The sequence below is a fragment of the Raphanus sativus genome, chromosome 7 (genome assembly GCF_000801105.2).
Source record: "Raphanus sativus cultivar WK10039 chromosome 7, ASM80110v3, whole genome shotgun sequence".
In the NCBI taxonomy this organism is placed as follows: domain Eukaryota; kingdom Viridiplantae; phylum Streptophyta; class Magnoliopsida; order Brassicales; family Brassicaceae; genus Raphanus; species Raphanus sativus.
Window position 1 is genome coordinate 16185948 of NC_079517.1, and position 13820 is coordinate 16199767.

Below are 13820 nucleotides of genomic sequence, written 5' to 3' on the forward strand. Positions count from 1 at the left end.
CAACCGAGGCTTCTTCTCCTGCTTCTGTCTTTATCATCTCCAAGACACTACCAAAAACATCACCTATCTAATCCAAACTCTAACAGAATTCCTGGTTCTTCTCCTCCTTCACGGATTGACCGACCAATCTCTGTCAATGTCACCACTTTCTCCATCACACTTTTACCAAATATTCCCCCTAGAAACTCTGCTGCTTTTGGAGCATCGTTTACAGCATCCTCCAGGGTTATCAAAACAGATTCAAACCTGTCAAAATACCAGCGTTGTGATTATTTGGTGCATATCTTATGTCTGTTATTTGTCTTGCTTACATTCTTCTATAGCACAGCGTGACTATTTCTAGCTTGAGTAAGTAGTAACTCTCTCCTCTTTGTGGAGTAGTATTAGATACATATGCAATGTAGCAAGTCTAGTTACTCTTTACGGCAGTGTACTTATTTACAGATTTAAGAAAAAGGCATCCAAGCATTTCAGTGCACATTATCATGTGGTAAACGCATGTAATGAGAAAAAAACGATGATCTTGTTATCTTTTTTTTGAACAACGGATGATATATTAAAATGAAACAAGAAAAAACAATTGTTTGGGCCCGTGGCCTAGTTTGCAGCAATTGAAGAAATAGAAGAAAGAAGACAATGGGCTTTTAAGGCCTGTTTAGCTAGGTGATCAGCTTCACCGTTTTGGGAACGAGGCAGAAACTGAAATTGGATAGAGATGAAGTGAGAGGAGAGTCGATTGATGTCCTGAAGAACACCATAGATCTCCGAAATCTGACTTCTGGAGATGATTGCTCTTGTGAGCGTTTGGCAGTCTGAGTAGATCGTGATTGATGAAGCTCCCGAGGTCTGTGCCTCTTCGATTCCTCTTTTGATGGCGAGTGCTTCAGCCATGAGGGGGGAGCTAATCGATTCAACGATAGCAGTTTCAGTCTGTAAGGGGGATGATTGGTCATCGGAGAGACACCATGCAAGGCTTGCTCGCTTCGAGGAGGCGTCCCAAGCTGCATCGACACAGCACGAAGGCCTGGTTACAGAACTCAATCTCTGGTTGGGGATATGCGTTGGAGGTAACTGATTCCCTTTCACTGGTTGATTTTGATCTTGAGCGTGAGTCCATTCCAGAGCCGCTGATATCCCTTTTGTTGCTATTTCTTCAGGTTTGTCTGTCTTTGACTCGAAGATGAGCTTGTTTCTAGCAAGCCAGAGAGCCCAACATATCCACGGGAGGATGGATGACCTGATTCCCGTAGGTGGTAGACAGACGGCTGGTCTGAAGAGCACGAGAGCTTCTTTAACATTTGAGTCATCAGCTATGTGAACTGATGATCGGAGAGGGATATTGCGCCAGACTTCTTTTGCAAAAAGGCAAAGGAAGAAAGCATGAATTGCTGTTTCTACTTCCTTACACCGTGGACAGAGAGCAGCTGCGTTCATTCCTCTTCGCTGGAGCTCAGCTCCAACAGGTAATGCTCCTTGTATCATTGACCAAAGAAATAATTTTAGTTTCAGAGCTGCTTTTACTGACCATACATCCTTCAACCAATTGAACTCCATGTCGCTTTGGCTATTTGACATTGAGGGAAGGAGATTGGCATGTGCAGAAGGTGTTGAAGCCGAGTTATAACCGGATTTGGTGGAGTAGATTCCCGAGCTTAACGGCTGCCAAATATAGATATCATTCGCTCCTTCCTTGCTTGGATGAAAGCACTGGATCTGTGAACTAAATTCCGGTAAGAGTTGTTCAATTCTGAGCCTGTTCCATTGTAGATCATCAGTGAGTAGGTCAGAGACCCTAAGATCAAGAGCTGACTCATGAATCGGTCCTAGAGGTTTAACATTACTCGTAGGAGATATCCACGAATCTCTCCATAGCTTGGTATCCTGACCATTACCAATTGCTTTGCCCAGGTTGTCTTGGAGTAAATCTCTGCCATGGAGTATGCTCCTCCATCCGTGTGAGCAGACTGCTGGGAGTTGGGCATTCAAGAAACTCTTCTTGTGACAGTATTTGCCGGTAAGTACGCGTGCAAGTAAACAACTTGGGTTAGATAGGATTCTCCATGCCACTTTCGCTAATAGCGCCTGGTTGAATAACTGTATATCCCTTAGTCCTAATCCTCCTTGAACTTTAGGCTTGGTTAGTGTGTCCCACGCTACCCAACTCATTTTGCGTTTGTTTATCGAACTATCCCACCAGAAGCGAGTGAGTGATGATTGAATTCTTTTGCAGAGGCTCACCGGGAGTTGGAAGCAGGACATCGAGTAGGTCGGGATAGCTGTGAGCACCGCTTTAAGCATTGTAAGCTTGCCTGCTCTCGAGAGGAAGCGGGTAGACTAGTTTGAGGCACGCTGTCTGATCCTGTCCACTATCGAGGTAAAGAGATCTTTTTTCCGCTTCCCAAAGTGTTCTGGCAGTCCTAAGTACTTGCCCACACCTCCCTCCTTTTGTATTCCTATGATATTCTTGGCTGTGTCTTTTATTTCCTGTGAAGTCTTAACAGAAAACGTGATAGAGGATTTGACTATCTTGACTTTCTGGCCTGACACTTTCTCATACTTCTGCAGGATAGAGGCCAAGGAAGAGCAGCATTCAGCGGAGGAGTTGCAGAACATCATGGTATCATCGGCAAACAAGAGGTGGTTAACCCGAGGACTGCCTCTAGCTACTCGGATTCCTCTTAGAGTTCCATCCAGTTCAGCCAATCTGCAGAGACCAGAGAGAACTTCTCCGCAGAGGATGAAGAGGTAAGGTGATATCGGGTCCCCTTGCCTAATGCCTCGGTGCGGTTTCACATTTCCATAGATTGAGTCATTGATTAGGAAAGAATAGGTAACCGAAGTGACGCATTGCATAACCCAATTAACCCATTTGCTGTGAAATCCTAATCTTGACATAACTTGAGCTAGGAAATACCACTCCAGTCGATCATACGCCTTAGACATATCCATTTTAACCGCCATAGTACACTGCTTTGTTGCTTGAGACGTCTTTAGGAACTGGAGCACTTCATGTGTAATTAACACATTGTCTGTGATTGCTGTTCCAGGGATGAAGGCGGATCGGTTCTCAGAGATGATCGAGTGAAGAACCGGTTTCAGGCGCAAAGAGAGGAGTTTCGATATAACCTTGTAATAGACGTTACAGAGGGCAATAGGTCTGTATTCTTCCACTCTCTTTGCACTATGCGTCTTAGGAATCAACCTTATATGTGTTTCATTTAATGTAGGCGACATGATTCCTGATGAGAAGAAAGCTTGGATTTCTTCAACGAGTGACTGGCCCACAGTATCCCAGTTAGAGTGAAAGAAACTTGCTGAGAAGCCGTCGGGCCCTGGTGCTTTATCCGCGTGGATGGCAAAAAGCGCTTCTTTTATCTCCATGGGTGTCGGTTCCCTTATCAGTGAGTCGTTCCACTCCTGTGAAACACATGGTTTGAGTGCTCTGATTATAGTTTCATCGTTTGACTCTCTTTGATTTGCAGTGAAGAGCTTTTCGTAGTAGGAGCAGACTAGCCGTGATATTTGCTCCTCCTCGAAATAAGGTACTCCGCTTTCGTTCTCTAGAACAGTTAGTCTGTTTCTTGCCTTTCTAGCTTTAGTAACCGCATGAAAATAGCCAGAGTTCGAGTCTCCTAGTGTCAGCCACAGTTGGCGACTCCTTTGTTTCCAATAAGCTTCTTCAGACTGATAGGCCTTTAGGAGGTTTTTGTTTATCTCTTGAATCCTGTCATCATCTGGGGCGTCATCACTCATCTGATTATCTAGTTCCTCTCTGAGATCCTCAATCACTTTCCTGCTATTCTCATGGAACAGTTTACACCATTTGCAGATTGCACGGCAGACTAAGGCAAGCCTTGCTTCGACTCCAAGGTACACACAGTTCGTCCAAATATCACCCACAAGTGCTTTTATTTCTTTGTTATCTTTGAGGCGTCTGTCGTAACGGAACAGGTTGTGTCCTTTCTTTTTTGTAGTGTCCAAGTAGGAGAGGATAAGGCGATGGTCAGAGCCCTCGAACTTGAGGTACTGACATCGGCACGAAGGGAAGAGCTCTGTCCACTCCGGGTTACTTATTGATCTATCTAGGCGACATCGCACCAGATGATTACCTCTTCTTCCCCTCCACGAGAAGGAGTTGCCAGAGTGTTTAAGATCGAAGAGGTCGTTTTCAGAAAGGAAAGAGTGAAAAGCTCCAAAGGTACCTTCTGCTCGTACTAGTCCTCCCTTCTTCTCACTGTTGTCAATTAGCTCGTTAAAATCTCCTGTTAGGAACCACGGTCCCTTAGGGTTTGAGTGTAGAGCTGAGATTGAGTTCCATATTGCTTGGCGTTTTGATTGGTCTGGTTCTCTATAGCGAAAGTTGCTAGGAAGGATTTTCCTTTTGAGGTGATGCGTGTATCTATGTAGTTTGGTGAGGCTGAGAGTACTGATACATCAACATCTTTTTTCCAGCTTAGGACTAATCCGCCACCTCCAGGGCTGTGGGGGGAACAAAGAAGTTGTTTTCTTCATCTAACCATGAGAGTTTTTCTCTAACTTTTTCCTCTGTGTTTTTTGACTCCATCAGGAAGATGATATCATGAGACTTCTTTTGGCGAAGCTCCTTGAGTCGCTGGACTGTTATGGGGTTCCCCAACCCACAACAGTTCCAACTCAGTACCACTAAGGAGCCTGGTTTGGAGGAGACCAAAAATCCGATATCCTCCTTTTTGATGCCGGGATTAGCTTAATTGGCGGGTTTGCCGGGTTAGTTGAAGTTCCTGCAGGCATCGCTGCGTGAGCTACTCTTCCTTGTCCTTTGGAAGAGGGACCAGAAGAGGTTTTCTTCCTGACATTTGGGGAGTTCTGAAGCTGGGAAAGATTTCTCTTTTTTGAGCTCGACCCTCTCAATATGTTAGGTGAGTTTCTTGGTGATCGCACTCTAGAGGGTTTTGACATTCGATCCTTCTCTTTGTTTTGCACTCCTTTGGGTGTCTCTTCTCTTGCTTGTGTCGTTTCAGCAGCAGGCACCTCCATATTGATTTCGTCTCTTACCATTGTCGGGCTAATGATAATTGATTTTATCTTTGCAGGGTTCACTCCACTTTCTGGTAGGTTATTCTACGCTACCGTAGGCTCTGGTTCACTGTGGTGAGCGTTGAAATCTGGGGCTTCTTCTTCTCTCACTGGGGAGCCGTGAAAGACCACTTGGTGTGGGGTGGGGAAGAGTTGATTATAAGTGTCCATTAGCGGAGGTGGAGTCACCGGATTACTGTCAGAAAGTCTCAACCTATGGGAGGCCGCTTGATTGTTTTCTGCTGCCTTAATGATAGCCAGTGCCGCTTCTTCCATTTGCCCATTTGCGTCCCCTGCTATAACACGCTGTCTTCTTGCTGCTGCTTCTACTGGGTCTGGGCAGCTGAGGTACTGTCTAGTAACCTCTTGTAGTTCCTTCATGACTGTTTCCATTGTTGGGATTTGATGATTTGCTCTAGTTTCATCGTAGGTCGTGATTTTCTCTCCTTCTTTCTCACGATCCTCCCTCACCATTGGAGGTCCCACAGTGGTGGAGGGGGTTGTTTTTGGTCTCCATTGTCCTACACTTCGGAAAGAAAAGAGATCTCTGCTACGGTACTGGTTTCTGCTGGTAAGTTCTCTCTCTTTAGTGTAGGGTGGTGATGTGTGAGAGTGTAGTTGGTCCCCTTGGAGTGGATTTGGCCTAGGCTTGATGGTATCTCTGATTGAGCCTTCTTGTGGTGGAGGAGGAACTCTAGTTTGTTTAGTACTGACTCTGTCTCCAAAGCTTCTGCCATGTCTGTCGATCCTTTGTTGGAAGACTTGCTGTTGTTGATTAACGCTAGCTGTTCTCTGTTCAGCTCTTGGAAGGAAGGCTTGCTCTTGTTCTAAGTGTTGGGTCCCGTTCTTTTCCAACAGAATCGAGGGGCAGTGTGTGCTCAGATGAGATAGGAGGTGACAGTTGGAGCAGTGGTTCTCAAGCTTCTCGTATTCCAATGTAAGTCTACATTCTTCACCCGAATCAAAATCAATGATAGTCTCCTTGATTAGTGGTTTTAGTCCATCAACCATGACTTTGACCTTTGCTGACGTTTTCGAGATCCTGTGCTCTTCATAGGTCCCCAACTCCTTTCCTATTTTGAAGACCATGGCATCTTGCCAGTAGTGAAGGGGAAGACCTTTTATGCGGACCCAGAACGGTATGAGGGAGGGGAAAGCGTCAGAGATGACCGGTTCCCAGCGCTGGAGGATGACCATCCAGTAGCCAAAGTGGTAAGGTCTGTTGTCAAGTACACTTTGGAGGTCTTCTTCGCTCTCAAACCTGAACTGGAAGCAATTGTTTCCAAGGTCTGAGCCAACAACTTTTCCTCTGATGTTCCATTTTCTAGGTAGCGATGGAATGAGGTTCCAGATCTTCTGCTCAGTGGGGTTAGTCAGCCTGCCGATGAGAGTGAGTTCGTTTTCTCTTACTAGCCAAGTTGTATCGAGAGCTGGGGCCCTGATTCTCTTGATATTTGGTTCCATGCTTTCGTGTGCAGAACCTTTGCCTTTCTCAGTGTACGTGAGACGTCGTTCCATAGTTCTCCACTAGAGAGGTGGTGAACTTCAGCGGTTGAGAGGAGGCGTGATCTACCAAGCAAACAGTTTAGAAAAATCCTGTACTGGAGGAGTACAAGTCGACTCCAAGTACCTAGAGGGTTCTTTGTTTGCAAGTAGTTTAACAGTAGGATTAAGGATTGGGTCGTGTACTCAAACCGGCGAGAACAGCTTCAGGGATCCGTTGCTGAGAATTTGTTGTTGCTAGATCTGAGTTTGAAGGTTTGAAAATGGAGGTGGAGGATGCTTCTTTTGGCTAATTTTTAGGGTTGATGTTGCGTGGGACTGCAGGATAAAGAGGGAACCTTGCTAGAAACGGTAACTAGGGGAGTTGTCGCTTTCAACTGGAGCAGTAGTCTCTCTCCTCATTGTCAACTCCTTGGGATTCGTGCCTGGAAGAGAAATCTCGACCAGCCTTCCTACTTTCTTCCCTAGATTTGAAATCCCCTATTCCCATATAATTCGATGATCTTGTTATCTTGACTCCAGTTCTTATTGCTGTACCTTTTTTTTGTAACACTGTTTTATTAGTCAAATGATTTTCGGGTATTGTTTCATAAGGCATTTTTCAACGACAATACTTAACTTATTTAAGTTATGTCACTCAAGAGTTTGAGAATATGTTGCATGTTGTTATCCATCGACCACATATGTTGTTTCTGAGCATAAGTATAACTTGCGTTGTAATATATATCATTTGTTTAATCCTCAATGCTTGCAAGATTAAACCTCGCTTAACTATCTTAAGAATACTTTATGATATGTTGATTAATCCTACTTTGTTACAATGATTGTTAGTTGTATAAATTCAGACTATTCTCAAGATCTTACAGTGAAATCTGATTAGATTCTTTTGAGCCTTCCCTTTAATCATCTCACTTCACGATTTGTTCGATCTGTCTATAGGCTTTAGGCTGCTTTTTTGGGGCCCTTTGACTTTGAGCTAAGGAGCTAAGAAATAGACTAAGTTAATGGGGGAGAATCAGTTTTTTTTTTCAAGTTGTAGATTAGAAAAAGAAGAACATGCTTAGAGTGCAATACAAGTAAAGTAGACAAAAATCAAGTAAACAAGTTGATTTTGGAAAGGAAATAGATAGGCGACGTGGAAATATTCATGGTTTATATGAATAAAGTAGGTTGTCTGTTAGTTACAAAAAAAAAGTAGGTTGTCTGTTTTAATGACTTTGTTGTCCTTTCAAGGGGTCCAGTCACAAGAGCACACCACCATCTTTCTCCGCATATCCTCGTTTCATTGATTTATTAAGCAGCTACTAAACTCTACAGCACTAAAAACATGTCCTCTAGAGAAATGGTCCATGGATTCAGACAAGTTAAAGAGAAGATGAGCTTGACTATGATTATATCACTTGTATTCACAGGCTAGACTTAGAAATATTAAATAACATAAAAATGTGTATATTTCAGCCTCTTTTTATATAATGATATCACAAATCTTCTTTGTATAGTCATATTCAAGTATTCATTTTTCGTATAGTATTCCATTAAGAAGATAAAACTGATGAATTCAAACGTATTAATGTGAAATCGTCTGGTGATGAATATTAGTGTTGTTATTGTATTGAATGATTAGTCGAACATCGAGAGATGGTTGTTTATTATGGATGTCACTTATTTTAATCGCAGATCAGATGTTCCAGACAGGTTGTATCTACATGCAGTTTACGTATTTAGTGGCATAGTTTCTGGATAGCTATAGCTTGCTATGTTCGTATTATATAATACCCTATATTATATGTGTTCTTAATATAAAACACAAACCGTGGAAACACCAAATATTGATTTTGTTATACCTTAATGGTGCAAGGAGGCATGCTACCAACGTGCAACTGCAACCTTTTTTTACGCAAACAAAAAAAAAATACAGATAAAAAATACAAACCATAAAACAATAATATCCAATAATGAGTAGTCACGTGTCTTGCTACGCCTATGCATTACGTGATGGACTTAATACTACAAGTGTCATTCTGATTGTGCATATCCTAATAAGAGCTGTGTTCACATGTCCCCTGCGGAGTCGTATTAATTCTAAGCCAACTAACTTTCTGGAATTCATATAATATATAGTTTCGTTTTGGCCCGTTCCGAGTTTTCTTTGATATCAATTGACCATAAAATGAATTAATTAAGGTTCTGTGTGTAATATAGAATGTTCATAAACATTCTATTCATCTAATTTGCAAACACAAACAAGATATGTTTCAAAACAGTGTTATCTTCCTTTTAGCTTTTTTTTTTCTTAACAAATTATTGGATTAATTCTGAATAAACATATCTGTGCCAGTTGTACGTTGTATTAGTTTGAATCTTAACCTATAAATGTGAAATTGCTTTATTGTCCTTTTGTCAGAGATTATTAGTTAGTGAGATACCAGGTGTTTTACACGCAGTTGCGGACTTAATAATTTTACAAATTAACTCAAAAATGTTCGTTAAATAATCAAGAATTTTAACTAATAAACCACCTCATCGTTCAAAAATCTTTTAATATGATTAGATTAAGATTGTCATTCTTAACAAATTGTATTACTTTATGCCATTTAAACCGGTTTACTTTTCTTGGAGCTTGATTTCGTTCACGCAACGAGACGAACCTTTTCCGGGTTCTATTTCATAAATAAGAACCTCGGATTTTGTAACACTTGGCCGCAGAAACTACAAATAGATATCGGAAAAGGACAGTGTGAAAGATAATTATAATCGTAGCATATGCCATATGTGATATTATAGTATGTTTTTTTATATAAAAAGCGCACATAAAGTTAAAACAATAATAAAAAAAAATCATAAGAATCGGGTAAAAATGTCAAAAAGGCTATCGATCTGTTTTTAGGCTCAACAAGGTAAGCATAAAGGAAAGAGTCAAGAAACGATACCAAAACCTCCAAATAAAAAGAAAAGACAAGATAATTGTATCCACTAAGAAAAACATATATCCCCAAACAGTCAATTTAGTCACAACATATCTAACATGTAGTAGCCAATTCACTACTATAACAGGTTAAATTACTATTTTTGGTTTTAAATCCAGTGATATGATAAGAGGAAATTTTATTCTAACCTATCTCTGTTTATTTTTGTATGTAAATTTTATGTTATAATAAACGATATATTATTTCACAGACATACATTAAAGTAAATTTACATATTTTCTAGAACTATTTTATTTTAAAGAAAAAATAGAAAAATATACTAGAGAAGGTCTAATATTGTTCCTGCTAGCAATTACATAAAACACGTTTATATCTAAATAAAATTTTGAATATCTCACGTCTAACATATAAACAAAACAAAAACAAGTCATTTGTAAATTTATCAGTAAATAAGTAGGCCTAGCTACCTCAATGTTTTACACAAATACCTGTCTCTTTCCTCAATTTTATCACCTTAACAATCTGAATATAACCTTGGAATAGTAGTGGAAAAAATACAAAAACATTGAAAGCTAGTAGGTCATTGATTTGATTTAACTTTATGGTATTAAATATCGACGGTTAGAGTTGGTTCGGTAACATTTATTTCTCTGTCTCTTTCCCAGCGTCTCCTTCTTTATAAATCTTTCATAGACCATGACTCTCTCACGTGCCCTCCCCCTCCTTTTTTCTTCCTTCCACCACCACCGCCATTAATACAAACAAACACTCTCATCTTCTTCCCTCCCTCTCTCTCTCTCATCAATGGAGACGCTCATCGACCCTAGCCATGGCGATTCACACTCTTCTTCTCTCGACAGTCTCAAACCTAGCGTCCTAGTCATCATTCTCATCCTCCTCATGACTCTCCTCATCTCCGTCTCCATCTGCTTCCTCCTCCGCTGCCTCAACCGCTGCAGCCACCACTCTCCTCTCTCTCCCTCTTCCTCCACCTCCACCGAGTCGCTCCGATTCTCCAACCGCCGAGTCTCTCCCGAGACGGAACGCTCCTCCGTGCTCGACTCGCTCCCGATTTTCAAATTCTCCTCCGTGACTCGCCGATCTAGCGCCTCATCCTCCAGCGACTGCGCAGTTTGCTTGTCCAAGTTCGAGCCGGAGGATCAGCTCCGTCTTCTTCCTCTCTGCTGCCACGCGTTCCACGCCGACTGCATCGACGTTTGGCTCGTGTCGAACCAGACGTGTCCTCTCTGCCGTTCTCCTCTCTTCGCGTCAGAGTCTGATCTCATGAAGGCCATCAACAACTCCGCCTCTCTCGGAGGAGGAGGAGATAGCAGCTTCCGTCTCGAAATCGGATCTATCAGCCGCCGCCGCAACAATCCGACACCGGAATCCGGCGATCAGCAGCAGCACCGGTCTTACTCACTCGGCTCGTTCGATTACGTTGTCGACGACGTGGAGTCAGAGATCTCCGAGTCAAACTTTAATCACAGAAACGCTTCGTCGCAGCGGAAACAGGAAGACGCGACTGCGACTGCGGTTGCGGTTACGACATCTGATTCTAACGTGGCGTTTGAAGCGAGTTTGGCGGGGGAGATAGGTAACCAAGGTTCAAGAAGCTGGCTCAAGGATTACGTGGACAGACTCTCGTCTCGTGCGATGTCGTTTAGAAGCTCCGGGAGATTTTTTACCGGGAGTAGTAGGCGGAGCAACGAGGAAATGGAGGTGGCGGATATAGAAGCCAATCAAGCCGGTGAGGAGATTAGCGAGCTATTCCGGTGGCTTTCAGGTGTGTGACTATGATGAGTGAGTCGCACGTTTTATTCATTCACTTGGGTCTGTACATATAAACAGTGTCTGAAGGCTTTACGGATATTTTTTTTTGGTTTGGTTTTGCCATTTTCTGGTGATATAAGAGATGGATTTTCTCATCACAAATGGTATATATTAATGGTCTTTACAAGGCCCATTATAAGACCCAAACAAATTCGAATGTGTATAAAATGTCAATGATGTATAGAATCCAAACAACATTCCTGGAGCTCTCCCGGTTCGCATTACTCTCTTCTTTAGCCTCTTCTGGTTGCGGCAAGACAGACAAATCCAAAATCGACGTCGTGCACGAATGCAAACAGATACATCCACATTTTTAAGAGAGGAGATATTGAAACAGCCAGCTTTGTTCCGAAGTAAGGGCAAGATGTTGCTTAGAACATCTTCAGGGAGCAAGATAATATGCATCTCTCAAGGGAGTGTCCAACTTGTTCGCATCCACAGAACATAACTTCACTCTTCCTTGAAACATGAAAGCGCCTGAAACAAACAACGCATATGAGTTTTAGAGAAAGCACATGAAACATAGACAAAGAGAATATACAAATTTAGTGTAACTCAGAAGCTGTTATCATTAATACTAGCATCAGGGGAGAGAGTAAAGTTTAAACAAAACATCTGTAAAGGAATTGTAAAATCCCTGAGCCAACATCAAAGATCATAAAACTAGAAGCTCCCCATACTAGCAACCATCCAAGACAGACTGATCAATGAGTCTCAGTTGCTAACAATTATTTTTAGTAACCATCAACGACAGACTTATCTTTTAGATTTATAGCCATCACTTTAGTTCTGTGATGGACCAGAAAACACATATATGAACTACCATCACAAGTTAACAACTTAGTTAAAAATGCAAGAAACCAAGTTACATTGAAGGGCTTAGCATCAAACAAAAGATTAGGATAATTAGACAACACCTACGAACAGTGAAGCGCTATGATCTCAAAAAAATCAAAATCCACTTGAAACATCTGATAAAAATCCTGATACACTTCCATAAGGAAAGTCCACTGCACACCCGGCTGAGAAACCAAAGAGATGATTTCGAAACCTTAACCTAACTCCTAAGGATTCAAATCAACTAAGTAGTAAGAAAAACACAAACGTAATCGTACCTCACCCTCTCTTGACCAGCAGTATCCCAAATCTGCTTTGACGACTTTTGAGTGTCTTGGTAGCCAACTCAACACCAACAGTAGACTCAGATTCGAACCAAGAGAGCGTCTTCTCTGCTGGTTACTCCAAAGAGAAGCTAAAAAAAACAACGTAATTCGAAACCATTAGTTATTGCAAGAGACAAAACACACAACAAAGGGGATTCCAAAGTCTCATAAGGAATCAACCATTAAAATAGAAATGCACAAGAGAGAATCTCACAAACCTTAAGTCACCGGGAAACCATTTATCGCCGGAAAACACACGAACCTTTGTAGCCAATGATCAAACAGACCAAAAAACTCAACGGCGGTGATTCCCTCTACCTAAATCCGCCAGCTTCTTCGATCTATTCGCGCAAAACGACGCCGCTTCGGAGATATGTGGCTTCTCCCCCGCAGTCACCTCGCCGGTATTTCCGACAAACTCCGATGGAAACCTGCTTTTCCGTTTAAAAGGACAGTTAGGTCTGGCCCTCACCAACGGGCTCAAGCAGAAACCCATCCCCGTCATAATCTTCCTCCTCCCCGGAGTTTTCATCGCCGCCGGAGTGGTTCTTCTCGTTCTCCCCGGCGTCTCTTCCTCGATTGATCCGGATGGTACCTCATTGCCATCCTCTCCTCCCGCGTCTCTAGCAGGCGACATTCCTCGACAGCCGGAGATCAAGTCCTCCATGGTGGTCGGTTGCTTCTTGGAGCGACCGGTGGAGAGAAAGGAAGAGATCCATGACCGTGACGTCGACGACGAAGAAGAAGAAGGCTCCGGTTTAGGATTGGAATCAGATCTGGCTCTGAACGGATTGGAGATTCTCGAAACCTTACCTCCTTTCGATTCCAAAGCCTTGCCTGAGACTCCGAGATCTGCTCCTCGAGGAGGAGGATGATTACTAGATTTGCGCGATAGACGATGGTTGTTGTTGTTGTTGCTATCTTCCACGGCGATTGAGGCGGCGAGGGAAAGGAGACGTTCATGGAGACAGGAAGCGCAGACGCCGACGGTACTCGTGAGATCGACGGTGTGTCTTTTACACCTCATCGGAGGAGAAGAAACCAAGTCTTTTTTATTCCCAGAAAGTTGTGGTGATGTGGTAACATGTAAGAGGAAGAGAGAAGAGGATCTGGTGGTAAAGATTTTGTCTTCTTCTAAGATCTCTCTGTTTTAAGATAGATAGGGAGAGAAGAAAGCATCCATCCTCTGTTTTGTCGGGATAAAGAGAGATGAGAGAGAAGGTATCTCTATGGGTTTTTTTTTTGCCGTAGATCAACGGAAAGGTAAACGCAACATTTTGACACATCATCATCATCTTTAACTATATTTGACATTGCTTTATTTCTTATTTGGACCAAT

General features: G+C 42.4%; 3 protein-coding genes across 4 annotated transcripts; 1 reads left to right on the top strand and 2 right to left on the bottom strand.

Annotated features, from left to right (window-relative positions):
• Nucleotides 1-597: 597 nt before the first annotated feature.
• On the bottom strand, nucleotides 598-2166 carry LOC108839401 (uncharacterized). Its single transcript, XM_056991385.1, has one exon. It carries the CDS (start codon nucleotides 2164-2166, stop codon nucleotides 598-600), a length of 1569 nt encoding a protein of 522 aa, XP_056847365.1.
• Nucleotides 2167-10162: 7996 nt separating this feature from the next.
• On the top strand, nucleotides 10163-11526 carry LOC108818260 (E3 ubiquitin-protein ligase ATL4). Its single transcript, XM_018591167.2, has one exon. It carries the CDS (start codon nucleotides 10290-10292, stop codon nucleotides 11277-11279), a length of 990 nt encoding a protein of 329 aa, XP_018446669.1. The 5' UTR covers nucleotides 10163-10289; the 3' UTR covers nucleotides 11280-11526.
• Nucleotides 11390-13769, bottom strand: LOC108818261 (uncharacterized). Of its 2 annotated transcripts, none has more exons than XM_018591169.2 (3): nucleotides 12700-13769; nucleotides 12439-12570; nucleotides 11390-11795 (listed from the first exon to the last, which is right to left on the bottom strand). In XM_018591169.2, the coding sequence occupies exon 1, from the start codon at nucleotides 13506-13508 to the stop codon at nucleotides 12777-12779; it is 732 nt and encodes a 243-aa protein (XP_018446671.2). In that variant the 5' UTR covers nucleotides 13509-13769; the 3' UTR covers nucleotides 11390-11795; nucleotides 12439-12570; nucleotides 12700-12776. The 2 variants fall into 2 exon arrangements, with proteins under 2 accessions (XP_018446671.2, XP_018446670.2); XM_018591168.2 differs by having other exon boundaries at nucleotides 12434-12570.
• Nucleotides 13770-13820: the final 51 nt, after the last annotated feature.